This window comes from Mytilus galloprovincialis, chromosome 1 (assembly GCF_965363235.1).
Source record: "Mytilus galloprovincialis chromosome 1, xbMytGall1.hap1.1, whole genome shotgun sequence".
Lineage (NCBI taxonomy): Eukaryota > Metazoa > Mollusca > Bivalvia > Mytilida > Mytilidae > Mytilus > Mytilus galloprovincialis.
In genome coordinates, this window is record NC_134838.1 from 72363385 (window position 1) to 72381505 (window position 18121).

At 31.4% G+C, this 18121-nt stretch overlaps 1 protein-coding gene across 1 annotated transcript; it reads right to left on the reverse strand.

Moving 5' to 3' along the window:
• Position 1: 1 nt before the first annotated feature.
• On the reverse strand, positions 2 to 17917 carry LOC143083067 (receptor-type tyrosine-protein phosphatase epsilon-like). Its single transcript, XM_076259256.1, has 16 exons — positions 17684 to 17917; positions 16721 to 16808; positions 16034 to 16101; positions 15496 to 15532; positions 13972 to 14069; positions 12394 to 12531; positions 9364 to 9509; positions 8909 to 9044; positions 6735 to 6884; positions 5949 to 6048; positions 4917 to 4990; positions 4435 to 4560; positions 3745 to 3855; positions 2299 to 2447; positions 1408 to 1543; positions 2 to 1047 (listed from the first exon to the last, which is right to left on the reverse strand). Exons 5-16 carry the CDS (start codon positions 14032 to 14034, stop codon positions 976 to 978), a joined length of 1401 nt encoding a protein of 466 aa, XP_076115371.1. The 5' UTR covers positions 14035 to 14069; positions 15496 to 15532; positions 16034 to 16101; positions 16721 to 16808; positions 17684 to 17917; the 3' UTR covers positions 2 to 975.
• Between the last annotated feature and the right edge of the window lie 204 nt (positions 17918 to 18121).

An 18121-nucleotide genomic window follows, 5' to 3' on the forward strand; every position in this document is an offset into this window, starting at 1 on the left:
ATAATGTGTTTGATCTATTTTTTACTATAAAAACAAATAGTTTTGGGTTATTGTATCGTCAATATTCATATTGAGAAATGATCTGGTGTAGAGAAATACATTATACATGTTATATATGTATCGACCCTTAAGCAACCATTTGATTGGTATGGATAAACTTTTCGAACCTAATTATGCCTGATACACATCTATATGAGACTTCCTTTGTATTGAAGAAGAAAATCAAACTAACCACAAATTTAGAAAAGAGACATCAACATCATGAACAACGAATAGGTGTATTGCAGGTGCATAAAAAAGGTTAAATAAAATAAAATGCACGTTTGGGTGAAAAGACACGAACTACTGGGAATGAAACATTGAAAATTATATTCAAAAGTTATGATTCAAGCAGCAAATTATCCATGAAATATAAGCAAAATGATTTGCATAAAAGGTACACATTTGTAGACAAAAAATATAAATTACACGTCATATCATACAAAACAACTATCAAAGAAAACAACAGCACCTTGGCGACATCCAAATGCGGACATTTCATATTGAGGTCAGTAAAAAACATCTATAGGAATATCTTTTTTTTTCTTAATTTTGAATCTGTTGTTTAAACGGGGTAAGTTGGGGGGGGGATTTTTTTTATCTTTATTTAACTTTCAAGGTCCAAAAGGTTGTCCATGTCTTTCTTACAACGTCTCAAGACTATTCAAGTTTCTTAGTTTACATTTTTTTTGACAATTTCACTCAATTTCTTTATTGTGTTACCTTTTTAATTATTTTAATAATTTTTCCTTAAACAGTAATCTTACTTCAGTAAAATTTTAAAAATATTGTCCGTTTAAACGATATTCATGTATTCGTTGCTACCGTCCTATATTCATATTATATGTACAACAAAAACTTTTTTCAAATTGTTAAACGGTAATTATAATGATATAGGCATTAAAACGTTTATAAAGGTAAGTAAATCTTGCATCATTAAGTATTTGCATACATTGATTCTGCTTCCAGTAGTTCTTTGATACATGTGTAGCAATATTCATACTGCTCCTGTTAACAAAAGAAGAAAAAAATACAAGTTGGACTGAAAGTAAAGATAATAACTAAGAACCTTTATGAAGAAATACATAGAGTTTTAAAGATTTATACTGAAGTTGCTATTGATTAAACTTTTGTTTTGTTATACACATATTGAAACTTGTAACGAAAAACGAGCAAGGAAGAAAAGCAATTACATGATATCCTCTAGACATGTTTTGGGAGCTTACACGTGAATTAACTGAATAACTGTGAGATTAAAATTAAAACTGAAAACGAAATATGTATTCTAAATGTATTGTCGTGCAATCAGGTTTTTAAACAACCACAATTTTGCAGAGGTTGCATATGTTAGATCGAAGATATACTTACACAGTTCTTAAAGAATTCTGGACGTCTTGTTTGAATATTCCTTACTACTTGAAAAACATCGACCTCTTCGTCTATTTTCATTTTGTCAAAAATAAGACAAAGTGAAATAAACAACCCACTTTTGGTGCATCCATCTCTAAAAAGTTGCAAAAAGATACATATTGTTTAAATTTTTTGGATTAGTAAAACATGAAGCTCGATGCATTAAGAGTACACAATAGAGTATAGTCCTATGCTTGTTTTTGCTGTTTCTACAAGTTGGATAACTGCTGAGCTATGTTTGTCTTCGTGTTTTTTTGGTTTTTTTTTCGTAACATGAAATATAATTGATTGTTAAATAAATAAGATACAGAAAGCATTGGTATCGCAGATATACCAACCATATATAGAAATTAAGAGTATAATGGTATATACTCAAATGTGTTCTATTGATTTTTCTTACAGCAATACACTTATCGTTTACGATATATTCACTGTTGGAATGAAGCAGAACGGCTAAAATTGTCACATTACATGTACATGTTTAAACTTTCTCACCACGAAATGGCTAACTGTTAAAGAGTCGCTGTTTCTTGGCTTACTATAGAGCCATTAGAAATTGTCTTCAATTCCTAAATGCTAGTATTACATATGACATTGTTATATGCTTCGTAGCCCTGGCACCTTGTACTTCAGTGTCGTTATTATGTGATGCATGTTTCGCAGATGTTTTTTGAATAGACAGTTGCGGTCTTTATGTTAGTTTCATGAAGAGTTTCTTGTTCGATTGTACTGACTTATATGATTCAAATTTAGAAACAGATTGTGTTTAACAGTTATACTTTAATAATAATTCAATATAAAAGTATCATTGCGAAATTGAGTATATTTTGATGTATTTAATGTATGTACCTGCAAACGACCGTAATGGGACATTTTTGTGAGTTCCAACTATCAGCGACACTTTTCAGAAGATCCACCATCATCTTTGTTGAAGGTAGTGTAGCACCTTGCCAGTCACTTATCGTAAACACATTTATTGTTCTTTTTTCTTTTTGTTTCTGGAAGGAGAAATTATCCGGTTATGATTTATACGTGTTTTTTTTTTCCACTATGGTGTAGCTGTAGTTGTCTAATTTTGCATTTCTAAGTAAGCATTTATAAAAATTCGACCTCATACTTTACGAACCTATTATTACAGTGAAAAGTAAGTAATGAGTGTTGATACATTATATGTGAATTATGACCTATACGAGTTTTATATACAGGGGTGAACTCCTAACGCAAAACTTGTTTAGTTAGTTAACGAAGAAGAACGACTTAAATCGACACAAACCATTCTCTTTCTATAAAGATTGAATCTTGGTTGATCAATATGATGGGTCTCTGTCTGAAATCACGATCAATATGTTTTCGTGGTAGTGTATGATAAGATACCAAAAGGTCGTCAGAAATGAAAGTCATGTTCTCTTTACAGTGTAATTTAATTCCCGTTCCTATATAAACAAGACGTTTGATGCGTACATGTACAGCAAACCTTGACTACACGTCAGGTTTCAGTTGGTTTGAACACGGATATACTACTGTTGCCTTTATAGATCATTCAACTCAGTCGTTTCTTTTTTTTTTTTTTTTTCCGAGTGTATGCTCTAACCGTGTTTTAACTTATTCATGAACAAGAATATACAAATCTAAAAATCTAATTATTCTATTATCATGATTATTGCAATCATTCATTCAATAATGTACAACTAATATCCCTTATCAAACCAATTACAGGCTAATCAACCGTACAATAAATATTTTTTAAAATATAGCTCATTGTATGTCTCTTGTTTTAGTCTGTTTTGCACAAAACACATTCAAATTAAAAAAATAGGTTTGAATCTTATAATTGAAAAATACTTTCTGACCTGCACATCATACATTTCTGAGAGTGACATGGTTTGATTTCCATTTGATAATGGTCATTTAAGTCATTATAAAGCATTCCAGATGAAAAGGGAATTGAGTTGTATATACTTCAGACATAAATGAAATGATTACAAGCGGAATGATTTCCTTTCTCAAACTTCGTAATACTATGTCATTTTTCATTGTAGCAATCACTTTTTAGTGTGGTGTTCTAGCATATCTAATAAATTTAAAATGAGTACCTTAAAGCCACTTCTTTGGTCTTTTGTGAATATTTATCTCACAGGTCATCGTACCACATCTCATTTGTTTTAACATTTAATGAGAATATTTAACTAGAGCTAACTTCTTCATTCGTGATTTGTATATATTTCAAGTTAAACTTGTCGCTCAACTCATATAATATCATCTAAAATTTCGAGTTAAAAAAAAAATATAGGTTACCTTATATTTCAAAGCAATTTTCAACTCATCTACATTATACTCCTCATCTAAAAGTATTGTAAAGTCACCAATTGTAAGTGTTTCCGATTTTCCTAACCACAGCTTTGCATTCTAATAAAAAAAATCCAAGCAAGGCAAATTATTATAGAACATGAACGATTCAACTTTTGTTTAAAACTTAAAATTACGTTTCATTATACATATACATTGTCATCATTAAAGCAAACATAATTGCTAGGGTGAAAATGTCTCAGGGAGTTGTTATATTATGCCATATAAGAAATAATAATTTATTTTTTGTGGTCACGGAAATCTCAGTGCTTTTTCAATGAGATATTTTAACATAGAAACCCTGAACCGATTCGCCAATTAGGTGTCGTGTCCCGTGTTGAAATAAGCAAATAATCAGTTTACATTTGAAAAAAGAAAGGATATGATAATGACAGGACAAAAGAAGATTTTACAACATTAAAGTCTGTTGGGTTTTTTTGCAAGATCATTGACTTTTTTTAAACATTTATATATATTGATTGATTGGTGAATGCGTTAGTCTTTTCGCAACAAAAGCACAATTATATTGCAGAGATTAAACATTTATAATCGCCGTGCTTACAAAATGAACATTATATTTGCAAATGACGTCTGAAAAAAAAGTCCAACAAGAAGATATGTAAAACAAATTAAATTTACTTTGTAGACTTGGTCCAAAATCACAATGATTCTCGAGTTATGGTCATATACCATTGTCCAGAAATCCACAACAGTGTCTTTCAGTGGACATTGTGTAACGAAGAATCTGTTTTCATCTCTGTATCCCTGAAAACGTATAAAAATCATAAGATATCAAAAGAGTAATTGAAGGAATAATATCCTTTTTTTAATATTAAAGGAGAAAAGGGGTGCCCAATCAAAGAGAAAACGGCTACACAAAAATCCATACACAGTGTTGCAATATAGCTTCCGTGCTTTTAGTTTAAAAAGCCTAATGTTTTAACCGACACAGAACATCAACATTAGGCATTACTGTTAAAAAATACTATCATATATTTTGTTGGAAATATCGCCAAATGGACAAAATACTTTTTTTTCGTTAAGAAAAACTTGATATTCAAACTATTTTTGCATCGAAGTTGTCAATATTTTTTCGTTACCGATAACTTTATAATACTTACAGGTATAATTACTGCGTTGATGTAATCATTTCTTGTTTTTCCGTATGACATAAGATATGGTCGAAAATCGTCATCTAAAAAACGGAGTGTTTTATGAGAAAAAAATGAAATAACAAACACTGAACCTTAAGGACAAATTCAAAACATAAAGTCCTCTATCAAATGTCAAAAATAAAAAGCTCAAATCAATCAAACAAACAAAACACATCATATTTATATCAATGGAAAACATCTGTCATAATCCTGAACTGGTATAGGCATTCGAGAAAGAAATTGTTTGAAATAATTAGTATACAAACTTAAGTGGATCAATCCTTCGACCTTATATATTGCAAGTTGTTTCTTTTTCCTACATTAAAGGGGATTATGGACATATTCTATGAATGCTTACAATTATAGTTTTGTTTTCTTAATTAGAATGATTAAACAAATGCATCTGTTTTTCAAATTCTCTAATTGTCTTTTTGTCTTCATCCTTCATCTTCTTTATTATTTTATACTCAATTCTATAGAAAGGATTTTGATGCTTATAAATAAGATGTTGTATGGTTGCCAATCCTACAACTCACCACAATGAAACCAATAGACACATACATTAACAACAATATGTCATCGTACGGCTTAAACAATTAGCAAAGACTATACCGCATAGCCCAATGTGCCTCCTTTACTTTGCAATTTCAAACATTCTTTATTTTGAAAAACAGAAGTTGTTTCATTTTTAGTTTGTCATAGTATGCCTTAGAAAAATCACATACAAAGGTGTATACACATGTTTTTGCATGATAAGTATACATATTTATTGTAACTTTGTTACTGTATAAAAACTTCCTTAAATTGAATATTATTATGCCAAAAAAAGTAAAAATACAAAAACAATTTAACTCCAAGGAAAATTTAAAACGGAAATGCCCTCATCAAATGGCAAAATTAAAAGCTGAAACACATCAACAGACTGAATAATAACTGTCCTTTTGAGTCATATATTATTTAGAAGTGTTCCTAAAAAATATTACAGGAAAATCAACTTACATGGAAAGATATTCTTTACCAAATTTTTGGGTATATTTTCTTTTAAGTTTGCAGCAGTAAATTTTGATGCAGGATATGATGGTCTCATTGCTTCTAATGTCTAATTCAAAATAGAAATTATATTGGATTTAACATTTTAATAAAAAAAAATCAATGATATAAAGTTTAAAGTCACCTGAGACGATTTATAATTGATTGATAGTTTGCTATACAATTTACATAAAAAGAACATTTGTTAGTACTTAGTCAAAGTTGATTGTTCAAAAATATTTATTTTTGTTGGATTGAATAATATAATATTGCGTATTTGTGAAAGCGTTGATTGATAACTACAACACGTTTTTACTAACATGCAGCAACTGATTGTAGACATTGGTCGTCGTTCTTATTTTATTGGATACTTTTGTTAAGTAATGAGGACCTAAAAATGTGTTATCTTGCCATTTAATGTACTTGCATTTCGGCTGTCGTTGATATATTGCAGTTATTTTGAATAATCTTATTTCGTTTCATTTTATTAACACAATGTATCTTTTGAAGACAGACTGATTGTGTCACGATTTATTAAACTAGCATAATTTTCAGTATTGTCGCTTATCTTTATGTGAAAGTCTTACGGTTACTTGCTGATGTTATGCATAATATTTTTTTTTTCATAGTCACCTATCATTTTTTTTAATTTTTAAATGATAAAACTGTTTTGTTCAATATATTATATTTCTGAATGTATTCACAACCAAGCGAATATCATAAACAGAGTACTAAAATTGGTGTAAATTGTCTTACCTGAAACTCCCGTTTGTACACTTTTTGATTTTTCGGTAATGTCTTACATTCCTGATCCTCAATATATTTACAAAAATCATTCTTTGGAATAGCCGTCTCTGGCACTGTAAACAATTCTAGTAGTGCTTTAAATACTGTCTCATACTGTTCCTGTATGATTTCGAAGGAAAACCATTATTTCATGACAATGAATACTACCCAAAGAGTACAAACATCATCAGGCTAGTAAAAAGTCAAATTCCAGTCTCCCTTTAGCATTGACAAACGTTTTTGACTCAGATTTATGTACGTTGATTGAAAGGCATTCGGAAAATCCTTATACATGTGACATGTTTTTAAAAATAACTTAATTATGACGCTTTAAGAAATAGAAAAAAATGTATATTTTACATTTTTAAACAAATCGATTTCCCCCAAATGCTGATGGGTTGGTTTGGATCATATTTTACGGCATACCAGAACCGTTTACATTCAATTTCAAAGCAAAACCATTCTTGTCGAGTGTATATTTCAAGTTCAAAGCAAAACCATTGTTGTCTGTAACCTTAAATTCGCTATAGAAGAAGAAAGAGAAGAAGAAGAATAAGAAGAAAAAGAAGAAGAAGAATAAGAAGAAAAAGAAGAAGAAGAAGAAGAAGAAGAAGAAGAAGAAGAAGCTTCGTGTTCACTTAAATGTTCTGTCAAGAGTTTTACTATTTTTCGATATATGATTTCTTTGGTAAGTTGTTTTTATTACATTGAAGTCGGCCTTTATTACAGGAGTAAAAGTAGCATTTGTAAGGAACTATATAATTGTCACGGATTCACTATTTGTTTTGATACTACGTCATCAACAACGCATTGGCCACATCATTTGGTGTAATACGTCAGACACGTGAAGTAAATGAGTTTATTTAATTATGATTATAGATTTTTATTTTTCAACCAATGAAATAAATGTCTTTCATTTTGTTTATCAGGAAAAAATCCATTCACACTTATCTTAAATAATCTCCATTAATTCATTCATGACCTGCAGATTATCAATCCAAAGATATCCAACATACGATCAGTATAGTTACGTAGTTTAAGTTCAGTCAGTCTGGTGTTATTATCGTTTTATTATCTTAGTTGTAACTACAACATTTTCAACTAATCATGTATCTACTATTCTTTGAAATCATGCAAGAACAATAACATTTGCTACTTGACATTTGGTAACTACCAATACCAATACATCTTATTTAAGCTAGTTTTCTAAGAAAGGATTTCCAATTCATTGCATGATTTTTTTTAGCTTACTAATGAATCTACTATCGATCAACAAAAATCCTGAGGCATGTTCCTGTTGAAAACTAATCAAAAATAGCGATTACAAATTAGCAAATATAATGGTTCAACGAATATGTGACACATAATTCAAAATCGTAAATGTTTAGGTATGATGAAGTTCGATAAGGAAACAGACTTTCAAGATGTTTTTCATTGTACAAAAACAGTTTTCTGGTTGTCTATAAGTCCCCGAGAACATCATCAGTTCACTTGTCGGTACCTCGACTAACATTTCTTAATCATTTGTAAATTGTCCGTTTTTAAACTAAGACGCTGAAACAAAATCTTGTTTGAACTTTCTCATGCAAAGTTGATCTTATTTAAATTTGGTTTGTATTTTGTCGTCTTGATCATACATGTACTTAGCTTTCCGACATAAGGTGTCAACCGTTCTTGATGAAGGAAATATAGCAAAGAACGTTGTTGTTTTTATTATTTCACAACTAACATGGGTCAATATCGCGTCTAGTGGACAATCAGTCACATATAGTTTCATCTCCTCAGAATTTTTCTATTTCATTAAAGACATGATTTGTAACAAATATTACTTTAATTGCACGTTTATAAATCTAGAAATTATTAAGAAATTACAATTTCAACTCCCTCAGTGCAAGTTGATTTTAGAAGGATTTTGCGATTATTATAGGTCCCTGTTTGGTCATATAGCCCTTCAACTGTTTCAGTTTATACCCATCAATGGCATAAAAATATTCGGACTTGAGCGTATCTGATGATGGTAAATCTAGAAAAGTGCAGCGAAGGCATTACAATTATAAATGCTGTTTTACTTTTTTAAATGCAACCAATTGATCGAATTATGCAAAGACACTAAAAATCGGTTGCAATGCAAAAGTATTACCTACATGTGTTTGAATCATATTCATTCTGTCCTTCCTCATCATCTGAACATACTCCATAATATCAACGTGTCCAACTTTCTTGCCGTGCTCATATATTGCGTCTATAGCAATAAATGTTCCGGTTCTTCCAAGTCCAGCGCTAACAAATGATATATCAAATGAATTGATCAAAACAAAATTAGTGCTAGTGAAATCGCAACTTGCAATATATTATCATTAAATTCGCAGTTTAATGTTTCCACTATCATAAATATAGCTAACTTACAAAAAGGGTGTTTATAGAAAACTGGTCTCGATAAATTATTCAAAGACAATTATGCTCAGTACTGTTTTGAATCTTGAAATATGTTTATTTTTAGTTAAATTGATAAGCATGTACTGCTGAAATTCTGTAAAGATATGTTATAAGAGCTGTTTCACAAAGATTAAAACATTATCACTTAATACCATGTTCATACCTGCAATGTACAACCATAGGTTCATTTTGATCACAGTGATCACGTTTCACTTTCCTGTAAAAATGAACCAATTTGATGCTGTCAGGAACACCGTGGTCTGGCCATTGGGTGAAATGGTATTGGTGAATGCTTCTTTCTCTCTCGTTCTAAAATAGAGGCTGTTAAAGAGTACACTAAAGAAGACATAAACACCAGAAGTCTAAGAAATCAAGGAAAACACCAGGATCATAGGTAAAAACGTAAAATGATGAACAGAAAACTAAAGATATAACAACATGAACCAGAGGAAATGGAGGTTAAAGCTAGGGAGGGCATTCCAATTGAGTGAGTGCGACTGCAGCAAGAAGAAAAGTCACAAAAATACTGAACTCCGAGTGAAATTCTAACGGAAAGTCCCTAATCAAATGGCAAAATCAAATGATAAAACACATCAAACGAAGCAAAGAAATACTTTTGTTTAAAATTGACGTTAAACTTATAACAAACGTTTTTTATCACCGTATAAACATCAATCAAAAACACAGTCCCGTAAAATCAGTTTGTATCCAGTAACGAATGATATAGATAAAAACAATAATTAATTGAATTTTAATCTGAAACGGTCAATTGCAACTTATCATCATCCGAACATTCTGTACAAATATTTGTCTTGAAGTCAAATTTATCTACTACGATAAGCCTCGGTCACACCTTACCGGATAAGACGAACGGACGCCTAACGGATGAAAATAAAAGTTGTCCGTTGACAAAATTGTTATCCGTTGGGCGTCCGTTGATGTACTGACCAACTAAAACGGACGCCTAACGAATGCATAACGGACATGCAACGGATATGCAACGGACGAGAAACGGAGACGTAACGGACAGAACGGATGTCGAACGTACATCCAACGGACGAGTACCGCATAAAACGGACACCTAACGGAAGCGTACCGGATAAAACGGATAAACAAGATATACGAAAAAATTAAAGGCGACAATAATAATACATGTCAATCGCATTAATATTGAAAATGTTCTAGTTAAGTAATTAAGTAAGTTGATTTTATTTCGAGTCGGCATATATATACATAATAACAGACAAAACATGAGCTCTGATGAACTTTTTAACCGACTATCACATAAAAAAATCATGCAAATCCTACCAAACAAAACTGAAAAAACATGCAATATAATGAAAGCAAATCTATTTGTCAAAGTTCTGTGTAACTGGTTTTTGTTTGTTCTTCAAAATGCCGCTAAAGGGTAGTGTCTGACCTGAATATTAAAGTTTAACAGCTGATTGATTGTGAAGATGTGCCCTTACTCTAAGATCGATTATGAATAATAAGAATTCATGAACCTTAAGAAATATTTTTGGCATTTCTGACGAGAAATTTTCAATTGGCATCAATTTTATCCGTTTCAGATCCGTTCATCATCCGTTATGTCCGTTATACGTCCGTTAGAAGTCCGTTTCTCATCCGTTTTATCCGTTAGACGTCCGTTAGAAGTCCGTTGGTGAATTTATCTGCCAGACCTCCAACGGATGTATAACGGACACGTAACGGATACAAAACGGAAACGAAACGGACGAGTACCGTACAAAACGGACGCCTAACGGACGTCTAACGGACGTTCAACGGACATTTTATCCGTTAGACGTCCGTTCAAAGTTTTAAACATGCTCAAAATTTTCCACCGGACAGAACGGACGTCGACGGATAAAACGGACGCTTAACGGACATGCAACGGATAAAACGGACGCTTAACGGACATGCAACGGATATGGACGGACGTCTAACGGATTGAAAAAAAGTTATCCGTTAGGCGTCCGTTCGAGCTATCCGGTAAGGTGTGACCGAGGCTATAGATTCAGTACTTTTGAGATAAAACTCATGACGTCAATTAAGTACTGACAGTAGTAGTTCACACAATTCAGTATATTGTTGATGTGTACTTAATAGTTATCCCACGATGACGCGGTGTGTCAGTGTAAGATCACCCGATGGCCAGAGGCCAGAGGGTGATCTAACACTGACACACCAAGTCCGAGTGGGATAACTATTTTACATCCCAGCTGTTTTAGATTAGACGAAAAAAACATTTACAATTCATAAAATCTAATTCAGAACGCCACACAGCCATTATAATATACTTTATACATTACTATATGATTTATACCCTTTTTGACCCCCGAACACGATGAGTAGATATCATACAATGTCAACTCGTCCCACTGGCCAATCGGCCCAACCTATATCGCCACTTTATGACAGAAATCGCCCCACTCTTGTTTACCGACTCGCCCCACTTTTGAAAAAGTGTAAAATCAAACTGAACAATCACTGACAACTCACTTATTAACGAAAAGGGTTTAAACCCCACTGAATAAAGGTCTGCCAACTCGTCCCACTTATAAAAAAACATCTTGCTTCCTTTAAGTATGTTAAATTACCGATAGTTCGTATCCAGTCGTCATAATGTAGTGGTTGTGTCGTGGCTTGATATGCTAAAGGTCTTGAGTTCGAATCCCCGCATATAAACTGGATTTTTTCTACGTGAATTTTGATAGATAGTCATTTCCGTATAATTGTATACTTAATTATAAGTTTTATAGTGGATTTGACATTCCCGCCAAAATGTTACAGAACAAAGGAAAGCATGCATAACAAAGAAACTCAAACTAGGGTGATCAGGTAGGGGTGATCCGGCTCAGATCACCCCTGTTAGAACAAAAGAGCTGGGATGTAAAGGTAATTAATGCCAAATCCTGAATAGTCCAAACATCAACTGAACAGATCTTATTTTCTGCCGTCGAATTGTCGTGACCATTACTCGTTTCAGCACAGTGGATAAGTCTGAAAGATTGTTATGACACATCTAATTTATTGTTTAGTCTTTTGAGAGCTGATCAGATCACCATGACCTTTTGAGATAAAAATTGGTTAACATAACGCAGTTGTAATAAACATTAATTCTAATTATCTATTTACGCTCAATTTCTCTTCTATTTTATCAATTTTTATTTGAGAAAGTTGTACTCATTACCGTATCTTTATGGTTGGATATAGTTATCCGTCTGTATACATAAATCGTATGTTCCTTTTCTTCTGTCATGGTGAGCCGATAAGTATCTACTATCATTGGGTTATTAACTGCATCAGGCCAATATTGAATACATTTTTCCTGGAAAAAAATCACCAACAGTGATAATGCACTATATTGTATAAAGTCCTGACAAAAACTATTTCGAACCAGTCCTACAAAATCATTCATGGTCAGTTTAAATATGGAAGACATAAAGTAACAAACAAATACACCAAAATAATAGTCCTATAACTAGTAATATTTCAGAATTTCTTTTCTTTGTAATAAATTATCACAATATCAACAGCATTGTAAATATTCACACACATTTCAGCTGGTAGTAAATTTTTTATGTTCTAAATATACCATGAAGCGTTTTAAATTCGAGTATTGGTTTGGTGGATGATTTTTTTTTAAAGTGGCATATAAGGTGTAAAGATTGATATCGTATATTCATGACGAAAACCGGTTTAAGTGATATAAATCGAACTGTCTTTGTACTTTAATGACATAAACTGAGTCTGATGTTAAACGCGGTCTGTTTGGGATTTTGTAACACTTGTCATGCAAAACGACTTTACAACAGAGGCAACAACAACATATTGTGTTGTCAAAATTATATGAGAGACTCTTTGGATCAAATAGCGATACCGTGTATATAGGAAATCATGCCAAGTCCACAAGGTAGCAGTTTCGGGGACTTTGTCTCATTTATTCCCGACACATTTTCCCGATAAGTTTTCGTTTATCACTTTAACACTTTAATGTCGAGTATGGGGGAAAAGTAGCAAATACTATTCTTTTATTAGTTGGTTTGACCTGACCATAATTGAAACTGCAATTTCCAATCCTCGGAGCGAGCGCCACTACAAGCTGCGATTTGTTCTGTATAGTAATGAATGATAACTATCCAAATTGATACGGGCTTAATTTTACTATCATGATATCCTTGATAAAAAGTTTTTGTCACAATGAAGCTATTAACCAAGAGTTCAAAATGGTAAAGTTTAAATCATCCTTCGTAAATACTACGTACGCCATCACCAGTTGGTTGACCTTATAAGACCATCAACTTTACAGATGACATCGAATATGTTCCTTGCATCGTAACGTACTACAATCCCATTCCCTTTTAACAAATGTGACCTACCGAATAAGACTTATCACCAGGTTTGTACAAACATGGGTGTCAAATGTGGAGCAGGGATATGATTACCCTTTCCGGTATCTATACTGAGTTCAGATACCCTTCCGGAGCACCCCCAGTTTTTTTCGAAGTTTTGTGTTGCTTAGTATCTATTTTCTATGTTGATTGTTGTGTAAAATTGTTTGGATTTTTGTTTTCGTTTAAGCCTTGGCATAATCTTTTTTTTTCAATTTATAAGTTTGAATGTTTCTCTGGTATCTTTTGCCGCTCTTTTAAATCACCTCAAAAACAAATTGTTTATCGGATTGTCATGGTAATGCTTATTAAGATATAATGCGTTCAACCTTAATCAGTTGATTTTATATGATGAAAGTGATAATGTAATTTGATACCCTTCTTCCTTCTTTCAGCTGTGTAACCATGACAATTTTCCCAACGTTCTCCTGCCATATCATATGCCAGAAATCTCTTACGGTATTACTCTTTGGACCTTAAAGTAAATAACGATGTGTACCAATAAAAATGTATTTACAAGGCGAGTATGGAAATATTGTTTACAAAAACGGCATCGGTCGATTATCAAAAATTCTGGTTTTGAATTATAATTCTTAAAAAATGTTTTTGTAAATCTATTTTCTTTTTTATAGATAAAAATATAAAGAAATTGTTTGCACGATTTCAATATAAGAAACAACTTTGATGATACATAGAGAGAACATCGGTTTATTTTCGACTTATGAGTTTGAATGTCCGTTTGGTATATTTCGCCTTTCTTTCGTTACTTCTTCGTTTTTTTTTTGTTTTTTGTTTGAATATATATTACAACACTTAAATGAAAGATGTTTAAGACAGTTTCCTGTTGACAAACATTTTAGAAATTTACACATTTAGAGGTCATCAAGATCATTAAATATATTCAGTTTTGTTCTTTTAAAAACAATAAAAAAAAAGACATTAATGTTCATCTCTCCAAATATCTGATTGAAAAACAAGAGTATAATTGTCACATTAAGAATGTACACCTCTGAGGAGTCACACATTTCTAGTATTAAACTTTTTTTTCTAAACCTGATTTTTGGGTTTATATGACTGTAAACAAATATTTGATGAAGAAAAAATCATATGGTGGTGCGATTTTTTTCTGCTACGCTCTCTGAAAGTACCAAATTTTGATGATTTTTCCATTTTTCATTAATTTTTACACATTTTGGGGCTATTATCGTGAAAAAATCCCAGAATCACAATTATTTTTTTCTTATACTCTCAATAAGATGAAGGGGACCAATCTGAATAAATTCAACTAAAAAAAACCAGAGGCAGGTGTTAATATAAGAAAGTTTTATCATATTTTGATGCTTTTTCGTGTCAAATTTTTAATTTGTGATTTTTCTCTGTTTGAAGAACACAGTGCATATTTTTCAACTTCCTTGTTATAAATGGTTGAAAAAATACATATCTATGAAATTTGGAAAGAAAAAGTTATATGGGATGTTCATGTTTCTGGTAAAATCATTTTTTGTACCCCTCACCCGTTTTTCTCAAAATTCCACTAAAAAAGACTGACTTGATTAGTAATAAAACTTGAAAATTTCATTTCTCAAAAACTACTTATTGGAAATACACAATTCTTTCACAGAGTTAAGTTTGATTATGATAATTATCAAATTCATTGATATTTTTCACTTATATCACATGTTTTGGACATAACTCCAGAACGAGATTTCAATTAGACTGTACGAGACTGAAATGTAAGAATCATACATCCTTAACCAATGTCTATAAAGTCAAACTCATATGTGCTCGGGACAATTCCAAGGGTTTCCTTTCTAAACATGCTTAATAAATGATCGTGAACACATTGTTTTGAATACCAGCTTTAATTTTTTTTATCAATTTGCAAGTAATTCTTCACAAACCTTGGCTTGCTATATAGGCCTTTTCTTTGTCATAATTCTGAAATACATAAAATTGAGAATAGAAATGGAGAATGTATCAAAGAGACAACAACCCGGCCATAGGAAAAACATGCTCATAAGTAAAATTTAAGTTTCACCAAGTTTCTTTCAAAGTTAAAAAAAATTATGTATAACGAATGACCATAATTGGTTCTATTTGAAATACATTTACTTTTTAAATGTTTAAATGAAAAACATAACAGTTAATTCCGTGATTATTAAACGAATTATATATAAGTTTAAACATATTTTATTGTCCAAAAAAGACTGATAAAATAAAAAAAATAATTGATGACCATATTGCCAAGATAAAGTTACTGGTATGTCATAGTTCTAAAGTAGCATAAGGCAGAAAAACATAAGAAGGTATTTCTTTTCTTGTATAATTGTAAAAGATCATAAACTTGCTTTCGGAGATATCTGTGTGTGTCAGTGTAAGATATGTAGCAATATACAATAAATTAATGTACAATATAACTATTTCATTTTCAAATCTTACGTCAATGTAGCTAGCATTGATATAATCAGTCTTTGTGTTTCCTTTCAGCACAATACGTGAATGATCATCTTCAAAAAAAGTATATGAAAAAAAGATGTTGCATTATACCAAATAAATATAAGACATACTTACAAAATGTAGATGAAATAAAAAGGTAATGCAATACGATATGTTTGTAAATGTGAACAGTCAATTTAATATTAATTGCGATACACTAGTTTGTTTTTCTTATATTAGTAAAGTAAAGTAACATTATTTAATTTTGTAGGACTTGCCAGATTAGAGAGGCCGAAACTGTCAACACAACTTTAAGACTAAACATTTTTATAGACAAAAATAGTGTTTTGATTTGACATATCAACGATATAAGGATGAGGCGTTAAAATAGGGAAATGTGAGGCTTTGTTTATCTTGTGGCCCGTTAATGGCCAAATCCTTATTTGGTTGATATGTCAATTCAATTAACTAGTATAGTCTTAACTTAAGAGTGCAATCTTTTAAAAATCATTCTCAATTATTGTTTCTTGTGTTATAATTGTGATTTATTTTATTTAAATATTGGGAAAAGCAACCTTTAAAAATGTCTCATAAATGACAAAATTTTATGATGCACAAAATGAGTATGATATTGTCAAATTATCACAGTAACGTTTGTCAGATCCATTTTTTTTAACTATTTTAACATACAAGGCCATGTTGTGAGGAAACGGTTTTTAACTTTGTTTTCTTCTTTTGAACCCTCAACATGTGCACGGACCAGACCTTTAGGTAAAATCTGAAAAAAGAAAAAAATACACGTTAGAAACATTAAAATTTGAAACTGAATAGAAACCACCTGTACACGTGCTATTCATATAAAACAAACTTTGATATGTAGAACATGGAAATAAAGCCTCATATCGTTAAAGTATATTTCACTCCACTATCACACTTTTGAGAGTATTCTAGCACCAAATAGGCATGAATTGGTCGTGTGGTTTAGCCATACATATTTTTGAATTAGGGTCCGGTGTTCATTGTACTCTTAAAAGAGTTACATGGAACCTTCCCATTTAGAAATGTGATTGATATCACATTTAACTGTTCCAAGTTTACTGTAAGAGATACACATTTTATTTAATATATGATTTTTATTACAACTGTCCTCATATATCCGCCTTTCTATTCAGTATGTGCTACCTCAAATTTCCAAAAATTTGAACAAATATCCCTCATACATGTTGGTTCACAATACGAATTCAAGATATGAGTTATCTGTAGGTCTGTCATTGCCGTCTTCACAATTATAGTCCTCTAAACGTAGTTAAAGAAAGTCATGAATTCAATACATTCATCATATGAGTGATACGTATACCCCAAATTTACTATTTTGGATTATTAATTAAGTAAATGCGTGAATTAACTGACATGTAAATGATCTACGACATATATGATGCATATTCGCATAATAGATCACCTATACAATTCATTTGTTGTAACTCAAACTAAAAGATACTATTATTTACATAGTCAGTCAGGAAACTACATACGGGTGAGAGTTTGCTAGAGACCTAAAACTATATCAATTGGTTCGGTAAATTTCATATGGGTTGCGAGTGAAGCTCATTTCTGTGAAGTTATTATATTTAAAACTTAAACAAAATGGCTAACCTCGTATTCTTTCTTGAAACCCTCATCTTTCAGTTTTTCATTAATAACATCCTTTAAATTTCCAATTTTTATCTTGTAGGCAAACTGTTCAGTTGGTACATTATTGTACACAGTTTCATCTCTTTCAAATGGTATCTCAGTTTCCTTTGTGTCTTTAAGGTAAACAGTCAATTCATCTGGATCTAATGATATTGCTGAATTTTCATATTTGTTTCCATTATTGGTTCCTCTTTTCCATTTTATAAAAAACGAGGTTGCATGACTGTACTTAACTTAAGCAAATGTATGAGTTGTTGAATCACCATACAAGTTTACGGTACACATTTTTTTCATTTTACAATTAATTTTTGTTTTAATTTTTGTTCATTAACAGCAACAAGAAGCTCTCAGGATTTTGAGTATCTCACTTGTAATTTTCTGCTTAACTCTTTCATCAAT

Bases quoted from the DNA above. Each gene is read 5' to 3' on its own strand.
- LOC143083067 (XM_076259256.1), bottom strand. From the start codon at position 14,034: ATGATATGGCAGGAGAACGTTGGGAAAATTGTCATGGTTACACAGCTG. The intron at 6,885-8,908 runs GTAGGTAATACT...GAAATCATACAG, and splicing joins TGAATATGATTCAAACACAT to GAACAGTATGAGACAGTATT. The intron at 3,856-4,434 runs GTAAATTTAATT...TTTTTTTATTAG, and splicing joins TTTTGGACCAAGTCTACAAA to AATGCAAAGCTGTGGTTAGG.